This window comes from Lissotriton helveticus, chromosome 11 (assembly GCF_964261635.1).
Source record: "Lissotriton helveticus chromosome 11, aLisHel1.1, whole genome shotgun sequence".
NCBI lineage: Eukaryota > Metazoa > Chordata > Amphibia > Caudata > Salamandridae > Lissotriton > Lissotriton helveticus.
The window spans coordinates 917223050-917241184 of NC_136072.1; the positions used below are offsets into that span (position 1 = coordinate 917223050).

At 43.0% G+C, this 18135-nt stretch overlaps 1 protein-coding gene and 1 long non-coding RNA gene across 4 annotated transcripts in view; one reads left to right on the top strand and one right to left on the bottom strand.

Moving 5' to 3' along the window:
* Positions 1 to 1189: 1189 nt before the first annotated feature.
* LOC144791310 (uncharacterized) lies at positions 1190 to 12760 on the bottom strand. Its single transcript, XR_013602358.1, has 2 exons — positions 12547 to 12760; positions 1190 to 2895 (listed from the first exon to the last, which is right to left on the bottom strand). It is a non-coding gene; the product is annotated as an uncharacterized LOC144791310 (long non-coding RNA).
* Positions 12761 to 12894: 134 nt separating this feature from the next.
* The window catches only part of NF2 (NF2, moesin-ezrin-radixin like (MERLIN) tumor suppressor), a 493960-nt gene continuing 488719 nt past the window's right edge, over positions 12895 to 18135 (top strand). For 2 of the 3 annotated variants that reach the window (XM_078667193.1, XM_078667192.1), the window contains exon 1: positions 12895 to 13253. In XM_078667193.1, the coding sequence (XP_078523319.1) occupies positions 13140 to 13253 (114 nt within the window). In that variant the 5' untranslated portion in view covers positions 12895 to 13139. The remainder of the gene's footprint in view (positions 13254 to 18135) is intronic. The other variant, XM_078667194.1, reaches the window with a different exon arrangement.

Below are 18135 nucleotides of genomic sequence, written 5' to 3' on the forward strand. Positions count from 1 at the left end.
CAAAAACAGGAAATGCTAACCAATAACCACACTGTGTTGCCCCTAGGTTTGCCTCGCAAAGTTGTGGCTGAAATATTAGGAGTTATCATATATTAACCCTATTTTTAAGCATCAAAGAATAAGAACACCTTTCTTTCTCTTCTTGTGACTGCACACGAAAGCAGATTACAAAAGTTATTTTCCCTTAACAGCATGGCGTCCGGCGATGCGTGCCTTGAACGTTGATGTACGAATAGCTCTCTACTTCTTTAAACTGTGTTTTGGTTCTAGTCCGTCGTCACTTCTATTTGTTTGTAATAGAGGCACACTCAACAAGACTTTCACCTAGTGGTTTATTTCCGAACAATGTATAAATGAATGACATATGGCATGCCAACCAATTATTGTTCGGTAACTTTATGGGGACAGTAATGATTGGCTGCTTAAGAAGAGAAGGCTGGCACGCCGAATATAAATTATCGTTTATTATTCCATTTTTCCGGTCAATCAGAAAGCAAGCTGTACAAGTCATGGGAAACGGGGTGAGGCCTAGTACCGCGGCAAATGGGAAGCAGCTATAGAGCCCGGGAGTGGCCAATATGGTTTCAGCTTGTGTATGTATTGCTTCCTGGCTCGGAGTCTAAGGGGGTTTGTGCAAAGCCCCTACGTTTTCCCTTCTAAGTGTCCAGTCTGCGTGCATTTGTATTAGTGTAAGGAGTAGGCCTTTTTCGGCCTTTGCGGACTCTTTAGTAATGCCATACGGTTACAGAGAGAAAACCCATATTATAGACTTTAGGGTATAAATAAGACCCTATGCTCCCGCTCTGACCTTTCCCAAACTATTTCACTGGGAGAGCTGAAAAACCGCACAGAGCACAAATCCTTAGTGAATGATGATCAGTGGTATCGAATGACAACGTCACAGGGCACGTTAAGTAAAGGCGTCGATATCTCCAACTTTGTTTCTTGTAACAGCTAACACAAATTGTGCTACAGTGATACACATCCCAAATGAAAGGATCATCCAGCAGTTTCTGATTCCATATCACTAGTGTGACCAACTAGAATGGGTGTAAGTTCAGGGCGTTGAGTGTAAACATTCAGGACAAAAGGTCAAAATTCCGGAAAAAAATTCGCGACAAAGGGCAAGTTTTACAGACACTACAAATTAGGTTGTGCAATAGTATGTAAGTAAATAGACAAACATAAGTACAAGTCAAAATAAGTTTATATTATGTTAAAAAGTAGTACAGCACACCAAGGAAAATTTGACCACGGAAATAATAGGATTTAGACCTCGGTAATATTAGTTTTGGTGCTAGTGTTTGGAATGATACTTTTTCTCTGAACGAGCGCACTATAGAAGTTCTTTGTTCTTAGGAGCCAATTGATAGTAGTCAGCACAGGAATGTTTCATGTTCGCCTGGATCTGCAATTCTGCCTTAACAAGATCCACATCACACCTATTTCGAGTGTCAGTCCAGGTGAACTTCAACTGAGAAAAAAATTCTTTCAGTAGGTGGATTACTGCCTGGCAAACTAAGTATAAATGATATTTTTTTTAGGTTAGGAACATCACAAGGCAACTTTGTGAATGCATTCAGCCATTTCTGCACACATGGCAAGTTGGTGCCTGCCACAACTCGCATAGCAGGAACACTTGATATGTAGATTCATACTGTATTCAATAAATGTTGGAGTTCCAGATGCCAGGTCAAGCTAACTGCATCAGCAGCTTTGCATAGCTGCTGGAAAGTGAGAGGTTCTTTTAAGCAGCATGGTTTCATTGTTAAATAATGGCTCTCTGAAAAATTAAACCATTTTTCCAAGTACTTTAGGGAGCGCTCCAATTTTTAAAATTTTTTTTTAAATCAACTCAGTCATGGGATATTAAATAAGTGTGGATGTGGAAACTAAAGAACAGATTTCCTACTCTGTCCTTTAAGTTTCTCCTTAATAGTCTGAAGATTCCGGGTACCTCTGGGGCGCTCAGCTCATCCTTCTCCAGCTGCAGGAAACACTGTTGAAAATTACCAATGCCGTGCACAATGAAAAGATAAACCTCGCCTAGTGACATAGCGGTCTCTCCACGTTCAAGTCCTAGAAAATCCCATATCGCTCTGGGTGTTTTTTCTGACCCAAGGGAAAGGAAATAGGATTTTAGTACTGCCCGCACTTCAACACTCGAGCAATGGCTGGGATCAACGTGAGCCACCGTGTTGGGACATGCGGAAACAAAAGCTGCCACTCGAGGTCCACAAAAGAGAAAAACTCTTTCAACTCCGCTGTTCGCTTTGCGGAAGAAGAGAAATGACTGTAGACTTTTAGAATAAAGGATTCTACATCTATTGAAAGTTAATTAATGGCTTGTTTAGCACAGTTATGCAGGATTTGGGCAGACAAGTTTGCTGGCAGAATGTTTCCATTTGCCTCCTTCAAGAGCTGGAACACAGAATGATGTCGTCCACAGTCGACACTTGCATTGTTCCCAGAGTATGCAGCGACGTGCTCCATTTTCAACCCGTGGTAATTTCATTTTGTTGCGATCTGCTCTGCAATAGCTGTAGCAGTCTCTGCTGCATCCTCATAGAAATCCAGCAGAGTGTAGGCCACACCGGAGGTGAAATTAAAGTGCTGCAACAAAATTGGGTAGAGTTTAATGTTAACTTTGTTTGAGGTATCACGGCAAACAGACAAACATCCATCTTTTAAGTCTTCTTGTGCTTGCTGCAACGATAGAGGTGCAAACACAAGCAGTGATGCTCGATGCATTTGTGCGGCCACAGGATGCTTTCATCACAATGGATGAATCAGTATACATTATTTTGCTTAGCCTGATGCCACAATCCAGGGAGCGTGTTAGGAGATGTGATGCTTCACAGCATGGTACACCTGAGTCACCTCTGCAGCTGTGACCTAAAATGTTAAAAAGAATACAAAAAGGTATAAACATGTAAAGAAAATCTCCATTGGTGAAGAAAACAGTGGTCACAATGGGGCATAGAACTGCAAATTTAAACTTAAGTGTCAGCTGGCAACCCAAAAGCAATTATAACGTGCTCTTAATATAAAAAGAGTGAGAAAAGCACGGTAGAGGCAACCTGACTTAGTAAACACTGCTGCACATTTAAAGAAAGTGACAGAAAATTGTTAGATGGCTCGCCTATTCAGTTTGGGAGTCTTAGAGTGTGACAAAGCAAGAAGAGTGTACAAGAATTACATCAAACCTATGTCACATTATGATGAAGTAAGCAATGACTTCATTTGGATCCTTCTGGCTGGAAGCTTGGTTGCAGGTAAGATGACAGTGTGACTATCTTTGCCCTGCCGGAGGCATTTTTCTTTTGCTGTGCTCCTGTCTCATTGGCTTTGTGATCACGCTCTCCCCCATGGGCAAAGGTCTTTATTGCAGAGGTTGCACCTGGCCATGTACACATCTTCTGGCACCTTCCGGATGTTGCGGTTTGAAATTTCCCATTTTAGTCTGTACTTCACAAAGCCCTTTTTTTGCTAGTTTCTTGGGTGGCTTTTACAAGGAGTTTGACTGCGATGTAGACGTTGCATCTGAATATACCTAGCTATTTGATGTGAAGAATTCCTCTGCAGCACCTTCGCCGGACTCCTAATCAGACATTGCATTTTTTCCCTTAAAGTACTCTGTAAAATACCCAACACACTTGATATGTAGATTCATACTGTATTCAATGAAGAAAATAAAACAGGTCACATGCTTACTTTCCTCTCATTCACTGGACTGCCCCCTCATCCATCCTGGCCATAGTGGATTGGAAGGACTTCTATAAAGCCCAAAAAGTCTTAAAGGCTCCGTCTAACCCGGCCCAATGTTAAGTTGAAAGCTCAAGCGAAAACACACATGCATTAGAGTAAACTATATAAAAGGGTGCACTTAAATCTGGCATGACCTACCCTATAAATCCCAAGTAGATTATTGGGTGGGGGGATAAAACCTACCTATAAGTCCCTAGTATATAATAGGGCCTGGCTGTTTAGAGGCCAGCAACCCTTTCTGCACTAGCTTATGTGCACTGCTGAGTGCCTGAGGTCATTTTAATAGCAGCCCTTTGCTTACATCCTCTGTTTTCACATGTCGTTTGCCAGTACCACCGCAACAAGATTGCCAACTAGTCCACTTTTCTATTATGTTTTGACTGCAAAGTTTAGGAATTTTGTGAACACCAATCCAGATGTTATAGGTATAAGCAAAAATCTGTCACTAGACAGAAATTTGTCAAAATACACAGCCTATAGATATAAGTAAAGTTCAGGGCAAAATGCAGTACTACGCAAAGGAAGAGCATGCTCTCCCACAATACGTCCGAGATCCAAAAATGCAACTTTCTGAAAGCTTAGCAATCAAAAAATAACACCCACTTGTAGTGCTCATCACCACAGAAGTATGTATGTTGGGTGTAAAGCTAATAAATTAAGGTACTCAGGACAGTGTAACGCTGGGTTGCAAGCGGCATGTTCAAATGCAACATTAGTGACCTGCTGAATTAGAATATTGAAAACACATCACTATCCTGGCCTGAACAGTAGATGTAAACAGTTACAATTTGTACCAGCCTGCCTGTTTCAGTGACCTCACCAAATAGGGCATGAAAGAGCTGAATTTGATAATAAATTCAAAGCTGTTGTGAAGAGTGGCCCCCCAAAATTCGTTTGGCCCATGGCCCCCCAAATCCTTAAGTGGTGACTTGGAATTGCACATGGAAGAATATAGTATGACACAGCATATGAAAATAAAAATAATCTCAACCGAACGTAATGTGACTTAACCTAAGTAAATAAAAAACTGAATTAAACATCACCAAACAACGTTAAACGGGTCACCTCAACCAAAAATAACTCCACATACATAGTGCCTAAAGTAATGCAACCTAGCACTCTAGTGAGCAGAATGTAATGAGTTTAATACATCCATGCTATATTAAACTTGTGCATGCTACTATCACGCAACATAATTAGGCCTAAACATAATACTGTGACCCGAGATTCAGCTGTTTTTAGGCTGACCTGGTCACCGGAGACTGAGGCATAGGAAAATCACAGCATTTGTAAAACTTAAATGTTTAAACAAACATGGGATGAAGCGGACTGGCATACAGGGACATTATAAATTGTCTCAAATGCAGATAACCTTGGACCGGCCTAAATTGGGGCTGAGCGCTCTAGTCTTTAAGGAAATCGAGAGACCGGCTGATTTGAGATTCAGGCAGACATCTTGTAACATCTCTTTAAATGTCATCACCTCACTTGTGCCAGTGATGCGGTACTTTGCGCGTTTCGTACCAGTATCTTAAAATATTCTTGAACGAACACTGCCTCCTGCATTTATAAAACCTGCCCGAGTTCTGCATACATTGTCTGATCCTGGGAACATGACCAGGGAATATCGAAGCCAGCCAGACACAATATCTAGCTTAAAGGTGCATTAGGAGGGAAAAAGGGCAAGAAGGCAGCCGATCGCTCGGCCAAGTGAGCTCTCGTAAACCTATCCCCTGTACCTTCTATAAGAAGAACGCGGCTGAATATGGAATTCGGGGAAAAACAGATAACGGGACATGTGGTGGGATCAACTCACGCTACAGTGCTTTGAGGCGTACGGCTCCCGACTTACACATCCAAACTCCTGTCTGATCTGGCACCCCCCCTCGAGGAGCCTTGCAGCGTTCAGCTGAGGGTCAGGATCAGTGTACAGCTCGGGATAGGATGCCGCCGAAGAACACCATGAGCGGAAAGACGGTTGGTACAGGAAATCATACCGCTTCGATCAGGCCCCCGGAAACCACCCAGGAGAAACGACGACGTGGAGCGGCTGGGGACAGTTGCAGTTAGTCAAGCGCTATTGGCATCGGGAAAAGAACTACTCCAGCAATCTTCCTAGTGGCCAGAAAGGGCAGGAATTTGGACCAGGAAAGAGACTCCATAGAGAAGGCAGCTCCTTCAGCAGGTCCAGGAGAGGTGAGCCAGGGGAATGCAGGGGCTCCAGGACAGACTATGGAGAATGTGGAGCAAGAGGGGCAGGATGAATTTCTGGGCAACCCCTGCCAAATACTTCAGGGATTGATGGGTTGAGGGGGCAAGAATCGTAGGCTCTGGCACAAGATATAATTACTGTGACTAGGTCAGAGGCGGTGTCTACAGCCTCTGCCTGCAAAAGGCAGGAGAGAAAAATACATATTACTCAAGGCGATCTGACATGGAATAGAGTACGGGGTGTAATACAAGCCCCCGCGGTGCCGGGGGGGGGGGGGACTGAGGTCCAGGGGTCTTCGGCGGGCCACGCAGCCAGCAACCACTTCGCAATCTAAATCCGATCCTACTCAGATACTGGGTGTTACGTAACTTACGTTTCGCTCGCCGTAGTTGCGCTCTTTACAGTCCCCTCATCACCACCACAGCTCTTTCTGAGGAGCTGTGAGAACAGGTGCTTCGTCTGAAAACGACACCACCGCACCGTCAAACGCGATGAACTGGTAGGTGTGTGGAAGCCGCTGTCTCAACGTGTGCCCCCCTCTCTTGATGGGCGTTTATCAGGTCTAGAAATGTTCTTCATTTTCATAGTAAAATCATTTTGAAGCAAGGAGCGATACCTTTTGTAGCAAGAATAAGGAAAGTGCCGAATATGATGATGGAACCATTGAAACGCGAGATTGAGAAGCTCAAAGAGAAAGGGGTGATTGAGGTGATTAGGAGTTCCGAATGGTTGGCCCTGGTAGTTTTAGCATCCAAGGATGGTGGAAAAGAGATACGTTTATGTGCGGATGGTAGGATTAAACAAATTAATTTGGGTTGATAGACAACGTTTACCAAATATCAATGTAACACTTACTCTCATCAAGGATGCTAAAATTGGGGGGGAGGAGCCGAGCCGGCGACCAAGATGGCCACCTGACGATCGGCTCCGGCTGACCCAGCTCCACCGGCCTAATATCCTGCCAGTAATCCTGTCCCCCGCCTAGTGCAATAGGCGGGGGAAGCCTAGCGGTGACCGAAGCGACCATCCCGAGGATCCTGCGAGCCCCCGGGACTGCGCAGCGCTGCCTGAAGTTTTGCGGCCTGCGCTTTACGGAAGCCGGGGACTCGAGTGGCCTGACGGAGTGGCACAACATCGGCCACCGGGGCGGCCTTTTGCCAGCCCGGTCGGCGGTCCGGGTCGGCTGGTGTTTTGCCCCGGGGGCGTATTCTGGCATAGCAGGACCCCCACCGGACAGGGGGGGGGGGGGAGGGGGGGTTCGATTTGCCCCTTGAGAGCCCCGAAGATCGTGAAGACTGGGGAGAGGCCCTGAGGCTTGGAGTGGGCCTCCCCAGTGTTGCTGGATCTGCTGGTGTTGTGGTCTGGCAGGGGCGTGGGGCCGGGGGGGGGCCCTCCCCGGCTGCAGATTGGCACGGGATCAGTGCCTGCTGTTGGATTCACCTCGCTGGGCACCCCTTTTGTTCCTCGCGGTGGCATGGGCACCCGTGTGAGGATAGGTCGATTAGGGGACTCCGATGGACGCCAGACTGGGAGGACAAGATATCTATTTATGCAGATGATATTCTTTTGTACCGGTCCTCTCCCCAAGCATCGCCTATGGCATTTTTGGATGTCCTGGAGGTGTTCAGTAGATATTCAGGTTTTGCTATTAATTGGACGAAGTCGGTCTTGTTCGTATTGAGTGGTGACCCCCGGAGGTCCCCCTGCGCTGCCCGGTTAAATTGGAAGTGGTGGGCTTTAAATATTTAGGCATTTTTATATCCTTGGACCCTCGGAGTAGATATTACAATAATTTGCTGCCTCTGTTGGTTCGGCTTCGGCGAGATGTTGATCGCTGGAAGGCTCTTCCCCTTTCTCTTCTTGGCTGAGCCGTTTTGTTTAAGATGATGGCTCTCCCTCGTTTCCTTTATGCGCTCCAGAATTCTATGGACCTGGTTCCGCCGTCGTATTTTAAGGTCGAGTCTCTCCAGGGGCAACTTCTCTGGGAGGGAGGCCCCAAATTGCGTTTGCGAAATTGACACTACCGTGGTACGATGGTGGGATCGGTTTACCCAACATCAGGAAGTATTACTGGGCGTCACAGCTGGCGGCGGTTAATCAGGCTATTTATGGTTCGCCACTGGACCCCAGCTATATTATGGACCATGGTCAGGCTCCTGGAGGGGACTTTACTAGGGCACTGTATGCTAGGCAGGGGCGCTTTCCGATGGTGGGACCAGCAGCGGTGGCTGTTGGGGCCTGGCAAGAGGCGAACCGCTCCCTGGGGTGGGAGGGGAAGATCACGTTGGCAACTCCGCTCTGGAACTCGGAACGGTTGGGCAGCCTATGGAAATCTAAGGGATTCGACAAGTGGAACCTCATTGGGATCTCCCAAGTCAGGGATCTATGGGGGAAGGATGGTATCCTCCCATTTGAGACCCTGCAGGAACGGTATCAGATGCACGGGAGCTAGAGGTTTCGGTATCTTCAGGTTAGGCATGCGCTGCTAGCTAACATTCCCCTTGGCGTGACGCCCCCGGCGGCCTACCCGCTGGTGGATCGGGTGCTGGATGGTCACCTCCCGACGAAAACGATTTCTTTGATTTATAAGAAGCTAGTTAACCATGCGGAAGATCCCTTGGTGGCCCTGAGAGATCAGTGGATAGCGGATGGTTTGCTCCTTGATGATGAAGACTGGAGGGGCAGTGGCCTCTCCGCGGGTCGTTGCCATTCAGATGAGGCTTCGGCTGGTTCAACTAAAGATTCTCCATCGCTGTTACGTGACTGGCCCCCGGTTGGTGCGAATGGGCTTGGCGGTGAGTGGAGATTGCAGGAGAGGGTATGGTGAGCTGGGAACGTTTTTTCATGTATTGTGGGAGTGTGCTTTCGTTCGGGGGTATTGGTCAGCTATTCATGCCAAGGTGAGGGAGGTGTGGGGAGTGGGGTTTGAGCTGGAGGCGCGGCGTTGTATCCCGAATGTTTGGGACCCGACTGATCTCACGTCTCATGGAAAGGTGTGGGCTACATTGGCATGTAGTATTGCGAAGCGTAATATAGCTCAGCTGTGGGGGGCGGCTCAGCCACCGACGGTCAGGAAATGGAGGCATGATCTGGATTGGTGCATGTTCAGAGAGCGGGCAGTGTATGTGGCAAGGGGTAGACCCAAGAAATGGGGTGAAGATCTGGGGGCCCTGAAATGCATACAGGGGTGACATATGTACTCCTCCGGTGGCAACGGAGGATCAGGAGGTGCTGGATGGTCCTTGAACCCGAATACACTTATTATTATTTATTGTGCAGAACGGCTTTTCAGTGCATTTATTGTAAGTGTATTATTTTATTTGTGTTTATTAAAAAGAATTATAAAAAAAGGATGCTAAAATTTTTAGTGTTATGGATTTGTCTTCCGCTTACCACCCAGTTAAGTTACATCCAGAGTCTAAACATTTGACCTCATTTGTCACGCCCATTGGAGCTTTTCAGTTTGTAAGAATGCCCTTTGGACTTACCTCCGCTGCGGCATGTTTTCAGAGGATTATGAAACAGGTATTACATGGTTTAGACAAGGTTTTATTTTTTCAAGATGATATTTTGCTCTATGGAAAGGATTTTGAAGAGCATGATAACATTTTATGGCAGGTTTTGGGAAGATTACAAGGTGTAGGTTTGGTCATTAAAAAAGAGACATGTAAATTTAGGGTCACTTCAGTGACATATATTGGACACACGATTACAGGTGAGGGTGTTAGTCCAAAATTTGAGTTAGCTAAGAGTATAATTGAGGCACTAAAACCCACCAACAAGGATCAAGTACGCTCATTTCTTGGGCTTACTGAATTTTGTTCAAAATGTATACAAAATGTTGCTTCCATATCGCAAACATTAAGATCTCTTTTAAAGAAAGGTTCTCAGTTTGAATGGTCAGAGAAGTGTGATGTAGCATTTAATGATGTGAGGAGTGGAATTGCAAAATTACCAACTTTGGGAAATTTTGATGTGAATAAAAAAAACGGTTTTGTCTACGGATGCAAGTCTTTGCGGATTAGGTGCTGTACTATCTCTCTCTTTTTTATGGGGGATACCATTCACAGTTAGGTCAGATCATAAACCTCTTACAAGGATTTTCACTTCTAGGGATTTAGATAATCTTTTTCCTAGAATTTCTTGTTGGATAGGTGGATTATCAGAGTATAATTTTGTGGTAGAGTTTGTTCAAGGTTCAAAAAATTGCATGGCTGATTGCATGTCAAGATTGCCTTTTCATACTGATCCAGATAGTAATGATTTACCAAGTGTAAATTGGATTTCTGAGTCAGCTTTAGAAAATAAAGAATGGAATGATTCTTATGTGAATGACTGATTTGAAAACCTTGAAAGATCGGATTGTGAAAGGTTGGGAAAGAAAAGTTAGTACCGTCCTCCATGACAAATAATTTTTGTGTAAAAGAGGAGTTGAGCATTGTGGATGAAAAAGTTGAGAGGAAACTGTTTGATTCCTCCTTCCAATTTAAGAACCAAAATAATAAATTTAGCACACAAGGGTCATTTGGGTCGTAACAAAACAAAAACTAGGCTTCGTCGATGGTACTGGTGGCCTGATATGGACCATGAGGTAGAGACAGATGTAAAAGATTGTTGGCAGTGTGCAAACAATGATGAGTCCAAGAAAACCTTCTCAGCACCAATCACACCTGTTGAGATACCAATTGAACCATGGACGAAATTGGGATTAGATATTGCTGGCCCATTTGAGTTATTAAATCAGTGAACGTTTTGTAATTCTGCTTGTGGATTGTACTTCCAAATGGGTGGTGACTAAGTGTGTTCCATCAGTTAACACTCAAACTGTTATTAATTTTCTAAAAGATGAATTCTCTAGAGAGGGAATTCCCAAAACCCTTATTACGGATAATGGTTCACAGTTCGTGTCTTCAGAGATGGAACAATTTCTTTCCAGTCAAGTAATTGTACATTTTAAAACTGCTTTATATTCTCCGCAGGCTAATGGATTAGCAGAAAAGCATGAACAAAATTGTTAAGAACTGTGCTTAACGAGCTATTCAAAACAGGATATCGTTGAAATTAGCCTTAAGAGAAAAGTGGTGGGCGCACAGAGTAACTCCTAATTGTGTCACAAATGTTTCTCCTTTTACTGTACTCAAAGGTAGAAAACCACATTGCAAGTTAAATCCTGTTTGGTTAGGATTAGCAATACCATCTGTGATCAACCATCTTTAGCTGACATAACTACATGAAGGAAAATTCATGAAGACAAATACAAAGTTAATTTTGATAAGAAACACTGCACAAAAATAACTTTGTGGAATATTGGTGATACTGTTCTTGTGAGAAAACCAGGTATTGTTAAGAAAGGACATTCTAAATTCATGGGTCCTTTTGTTATATCCGAGGTCAAGAGAAATGTGATATTAGATTCTGGAATATATCATGTTTAGTGAAGATTGATAATCAGCGTTCACAACTTTATCATCGTGTTGGAGGTAATCATTTTGACATCACGATGACCAAAGTTCTTGACAGACTAAGAACAAGACCAATTTGGTACAAGGATTATGTAATGTGTTCTCGCTAGCTATGACATATAAATGCACAGTTATGTTGTAATAAATTAGTACTATTAGTGATACATTGGTATTTATTTATACTTTATGTTTTAGAATAGGCTTTTTTTTTTATAAGAAGGGAGATATGTTGTGGTTAAGTTTCATTATAGTATTTTTACCTTGTCAATGCTATGATGTGCTTTGGATTCTAAGTTCTTTAGAGAATGTTTTTGTTAGAACCTCACTCAGGACAGTTGGGGCGGACCCAGGTCTGTGAGGGTTGTGTATTCAAATTGCTCCATTAAAAGACTATCTTTTAAGCTTTTCCGACTACAAGCTTCATTTTAACATTTCCCTTTACTGATCAGTCATGGATCTCATACAGGCAACCCTAGAACACAATTAAAGCGCATTCTATTTAAATTTGCTGATCAAAGTATGCACAGGTAAGTGCTAAAAATATGGCTTTAGGAGTCTGCTTATTTTTGGTCGATGGGGCAAAGTGGTAGGTGGTGGGCCGGGCTGTTGGGGGCCCCCCTCAAGTTTCGTTACGCCACTGAGGTGGGATTGTTATACGGTTTTAAAAAGGTCAGAGAGACTTTGCCCCGAATGACAGTTTTTGAAGTGAAAAATCTACACAAGGAAAATAATTCTCTTTTTAAAGCCGAGAGACTGGGGGGTCAGGCCATCAGCTCAGGATCATTACATAAATACATCTGGTGGCAGATCCCACCTCCCAGGTCTCGCTCTCTACTCCCATGTTTAATTTACAAAAGTCACGATTCCCCTTCAGACTATGCCTCACTCTCTCCGGTTACCGGAGACGGGAGCATAAAACGTTTGTAAAACTTAAACAAACACGGGAGGGGAGGGGGGAAGAGGGAGGAGACTCACTCCCGGTCTCTCGCTCTCCACACACATTTGTTTTAGTTCCACAAACGCAGGGATTGCCCTTCAGACTATGCCTCTGGTAACCGGAAAGAGTGAGGCATAGTCATCAACATACGTTGAAAACAAACGTACATCATGCTTCTGGAGGCAAAGAATGCAGCAAACTGAAATCACCGAATCGGAATGAGAGGTTTGCTGGGGAACGGCGGGTCTGTGGCTGGCTGGTGATTCTGGCCCGGGTCTTCTTCTGGCAGTAGCGGTACACAACTAGGCCAGCGCCAGGCATACACCACACAGGAGACAAGTCCGGGTCCGAAAAAGATAATAAAAATAAAAGGACTGAAAGTACTATGCACTGCGTCCAGAAGTACTGTGGCTGAGAACCCTAAAGCTGTTCTCATTGGCCCTGATACAGGCCAATGAGAACAATTCCTGCAAGTGTACCAGCGAGCTCTAGGATTGGCTGGTGTCTTTCAAGCCAATCATAGATAAGCTTTGTTTGTTATCCACAGTAAAGATTGGAGCTACGTTGGTTATAGAAAGGCACATGATTGGCTGTCACTCAACAGCAGGTAAAATCACGGACAAATGGCGTCTGTTGAAGAATCCTTCCCGGACAACGGATAGACGGCCGAAATTACGGTCCGTCCGTGAAACAAGACATGTGTCTCTTAACATAATAGAAGTGCGGCTGTCTTTGGATTCATCTTCTCACGCAGGCCGTCATGGCTGGCGCGATTGCATCCAGGATGAGTTTCAGCTCACTGAAGAGGAAACAGCCAAAAACCTTCACGGTCCGCATAATCACTATGGATGCAGAGATGGAATTCAGCTGTGAGGTTTGTTTATTTGATTTTCCTTATATAGCGACAACACTCTTCCGTGGATGTTGTAATGTATGAAAGATGGAATCAAATCTCTTTACAGCTTCTTTATTTATCAAATGTAAGGTAAGCAGGCCTCATACAAACATCAGTATAACAAGACCGGTCTCGCCGAGGTCTAATCCGAAAGGCGTAATATAATTACAAACCCTACGTGATTAGACAGTGTGTGCAGGTTCTAGTTTGAACGTATTAGTGTTATATGTATTACAGTATGAATGTTGTATACATGTTTGGATGAGTGAGTACAGCAATGTAATGTGTTTTGCGAACTTGTGTTAACTTTATACACCATCTCCCTTTCCTCAAATAAAGCAAAAAATAAATTTACATGAATACACTATAAAGTCAGAATATTATTTAGGTAATGTAATCCTCCTGCTCGTGCTTTCTCATTAATATCAGATCACGATTAACATTAGTTTGTGAACTGACATCCTGTACAGATGCTGAACCAAAATATTGTAACAAACAATGACCATAAACTTCCTGTGGCACGTCAACTTGCAAATCATTTTCACTTACATTATTGCTTGTGTCCTCACATACCTCATCGCCTTCTTCTCTTGAAAACGTTTTTTTCAGGCAAATCAAAATACATTTGATCCTCATCATCTGTTAGTGTCAATCTTTTATGCATTTAGAATGCTTCTTGGCCATATTTTAACAAAACAGCACTCTTACTTCACCATCCTTTGTTTTTAAGTACTACAGCACTGTTTGAAGCTTTCACAATTTGTACACGTGCAGAGTACACTGACTCGCCCTTTTGTACCTTGGCAGTTTCTTTTTTAACAATCTCCTTCTTTTATCATTTTCTCGTCTTATCTATTTTGACAGAATTGTTAGAAGTCTTTGTTCCTTTTTTGCCTCTCCACAATTCTTTGTTTCGCATGTAAATCTTTGTCATAAATTTCTGCAAATTAATTTATAGAATTGTATCTTTTTCCAAATTTGTGTGTAAGAATATTGTTCACCTTTCTACAACGTAATAATTAACAAGCATTGGAAATGCAATAGGTCTTGCATTTGCTTAAGTTGAAGCTATTGGCGTTGTAAATGACAATGTCATCTATCCAAGTGTTATGGAGTGTATGTGGTGTGTAGTGGAATTATGTGGGTTGAATTGGAATTGTTTGATGATATCATTGATCGTTCGATACCCTTGGCAATGTCATTGACTTCATGCACTGTTGGATTTCTACAAGCCAATAACCTTCCTTGAACTTTTTTGAAATAAGAATAAAAAACAAATTGATCTCTTATGTAAACGTCAATCATGTCTTTGAATTTGCATGAGGCGGCAAGAACCCTTAAAGCAGCTATGTACTCTTCCATACCTTTCTGTTCAGATTGTTTACCGTGAAAAAACTGTCCTTCAATCATAACATTGGGTTCTTCCGTAAATTGTTTTTGCATATGCTTGACTGTTTCCTCATACTCATTAAGGGGAATGAATTGCCCAGGTAGAGCTTCAAGCCTTCAGTCTATTGTGACACATATAGGGTTGCCGATGAACGCTGGACTGATCAACGCTCCACGGTGTTAGCTTGCTCTACAGCCATGCCGATTATTAAGTTATTGTGCCGTACAGCAAGCAGTATTTAAAATTTTAACTCCGTAACTACCTGCTTCGTCAGAAGTCATAAAACTGCAGTTTCTCCTTTAGCACTGCAGGATATATAATTTTACGACGCATTCTTCACAGCTGTTCCCATTTGTTGTGTAATTGTAGTGGAGCCACCTCTAATTCGTTTTTAAATCGTTGCCAGATTGTTGTAATCAATGAAAGCTGGAATCATATCTCTTTAAAGGGTCTTTATTCATCAAGTGTAAAGTACGCAGGCCCACATACAAACATCTGTATAACACTGCGGACCTCGCGGAGGTCTTAGCCAAAAGCCATGGAATATTCTAAGCCAATAACCTTCCTTGAACTTTTTTGAAATAAGAATAAAAAATAAATTGATCTCTTATGTAAACGTCAATCATGTCTTTGAATTTGCATGAGGCGGCAAGAACCCTTAAAGCAGCTATGTACTCTTCCATACCTTTCTGTTCAGATTGTTTACCGTGAAAAAACTGTCCTTCAATCATAACATTGGGTTCTTCCGTAAATTGTTTTTGCATATGCTTGACTGTTTCCTCATACTCATTAAGGGGAATGAATTGCCCAGGTAGAGCTTCAAGCCTTCAGTCTATTGTGACACATATAGGGTTGCCGATGAACGCTGGACTGATCAACGCTCCACGGTGTTAGCTTGCTCTACAGCCATGCCGATTATTAAGTTATTGTGCCGTACAGCAAGCAGTATTTAAAATTTTAACTCCGTAACTACCTGCTTCGTCAGAAGTCATAAAACTGCAGTTTCTCCTTTAGCACTGCAGGATATATAATTTTACGACGCATTCTTCACAGCTGTTCCCATTTGTTGTGTAATTGTAGTGGAGCCACCTCTAATTCGTTTTTAAATCGTTGCCAGATTGTTGTAATCAATGAAAGCTGGAATCATATCTCTTTAAAGGGTCTTTATTCATCAAGTGTAAAGTACGCAGGCCCACATACAAACATCTGTATAACACTGCGGACCTCGCGGAGGTCTTAGCCAAAAGCCATGGAATATTCTAAGACGTCATATAAATACAAAACCAGCATTCTATATACTATGTGTGAATCTAAAGGTTAGCACTGATTGGACAGTGACTGTGTGCAGGTGCTAGTGTAAACGTATAAATATTAGTATGAGTGTTACATGATTAACTGTATGAATGTGTGGATGCATGAATGTTATGTGTTTTGCGATCTTTTGTTAACTATATACAACAGTAAGGTATTTTAAGATATATCTTGATGTTGCAAAGGCAGTATGTACGTTAGACAACTCTTTTATACATTGAGCTTCTCAACATTTCAGAACAAATGTATACAAGAGATAACCTATTCGATCAGAGAAATTATTTCAGTTAATTAATAATTTCAGGCCAGACAACAGAGCAAGCAGGAGTGCTGCTCAACATAAACCAAGAGAAAGTTACCCAGTGGGATTCGGCGTGGTGGAGTGGGGCTTGTTCAGGACGTGCTGTTGGCCTTTCTCAAATGGTTTGGGAGGGTGTGCCAAATCCTGGGAGCACTACCTAAGAGATGGCATTTCAGTGTGGATAATCGTTTGAATATGTTATATCAATTTTCAGTAGTGACGTACCTGTGTGTAGTGTTATCCATAGATGCATGTAGCTTCTGAAAGAGGCGTTCTGGCGAATTGTATGTGATGCACTTGCGTGTTGTATAGGCAAATCTGTTATGCTTTGATTCAGACGTTTGTATAGCGCTGTATTGCAGTTATGACCTCGCAGCAACGGCTACACCATATTCACCACAAACGGGTGTCTCTGCTGCTGTCGGTTTCTACTTTAGGAACCCAACCAAGTTCATCATTATCATTGTTACTGCCTTACACTTAAAGACTACTAGAAAATCAGTTTTGGCTGAACTATTTTGGAAATGTTCCAGCCACTTCTAAACTGTGGTACCATATCCGTGTACTATAATTAGACCGCAACAGACTATCTTGGAGTTATGATCTAGTTTTGGGGTGTCCAACGTTTATCCAAAGGGTAAGATCTCTGTTAAATTTTCCGGGTGGCCACCTACTATGTAAATTAATTAAAACAGAAATCATCTGAGCTGGAATTCCGGCATGAAGCAACCTCACAGTGTCACCGAAATGATCGGCTGGCTAAACAAAAACTTTTTGCCATATTCATAATACCATCCTCCATGTTACCAAGCTGATTATTGTTTATTCTTTTGTGATAGCCCGGTTGCCGAGCAACCAAACAAATAACATCTTGCATGATGAATGTTCAGAATATTCGAGGTGTTCTTGTAGAGTGCCTACAAAGTGGCAGTGTAAGCAAAACAGAGTTATAATAATAATAATAATAATCCACATTTGTAAAGCGCACAATCGCCCGTAAGGGTCTCTAGGCGCTGGGGGCCGTCGGGAAGATTAAGCAAGCTATTGCCCAGAGTCAGATGGTGCTGGGCTAACCTGCCGCCGGAGCCGGTGATCGAACCATGATCCCCAGATTCCAGCGTCAGTCGCCCTGGCCGTGGCGCCACACCTCTCCTGTGTGTGCATGCAAATGAATGTGTGTCAAATATCGTGTTCAAGGAGAGAAGGCAAATTAGGAATATGAACATATAAAATGGTGTTTCTTAACTGGGCCAAACGTACCCATGTGACCCTGGTTTCATGGCTATTGCAAAAACAAGCTTTTGTAATGCAGTAGGTCTTTCATTAGGAAAGTGTGAGCTATTGGTATTGAAAATGACACATTTCTTTAATGTGTTGGCTTTGAAAATATATAAATTAATAGCATTGTTATTCACAAAGCCAATAGCTTACACTTTCCTAATGCGAGTCCTATTAGCTATTGCAATGCTTGTTGGTAGCAAGCAAGGACAGTGCTTAAATTAAGGTTGTTGTAAGTGTTTCAGTAAATGAGATATGACTGTTATTAGGTGCACAGATAAGCCAGTGCTTCCCTGTCAATCACCCAACCTCTACATCTCTACCCCCTGGGTTGATGGACTTATTATGCAGGGTGAATGGAACCCCTGGGACAATCCATATCAATACTCCCTTAGCATAAGCCGAACAAGTCATGTTGATTAGCTGGTCTCCATCTTTTGTCCGGCTTCTGCAATTCTGTGGCGGTAACATGTTTCCTCCAGGTAGTCCATATGTGTTTGCCTGCATTTTCAGTATTTGTAAATCCTGTGCCGCTTTACAGGCGTGGCCATCCCCCTTATATTTTACTTTGAAACATTATA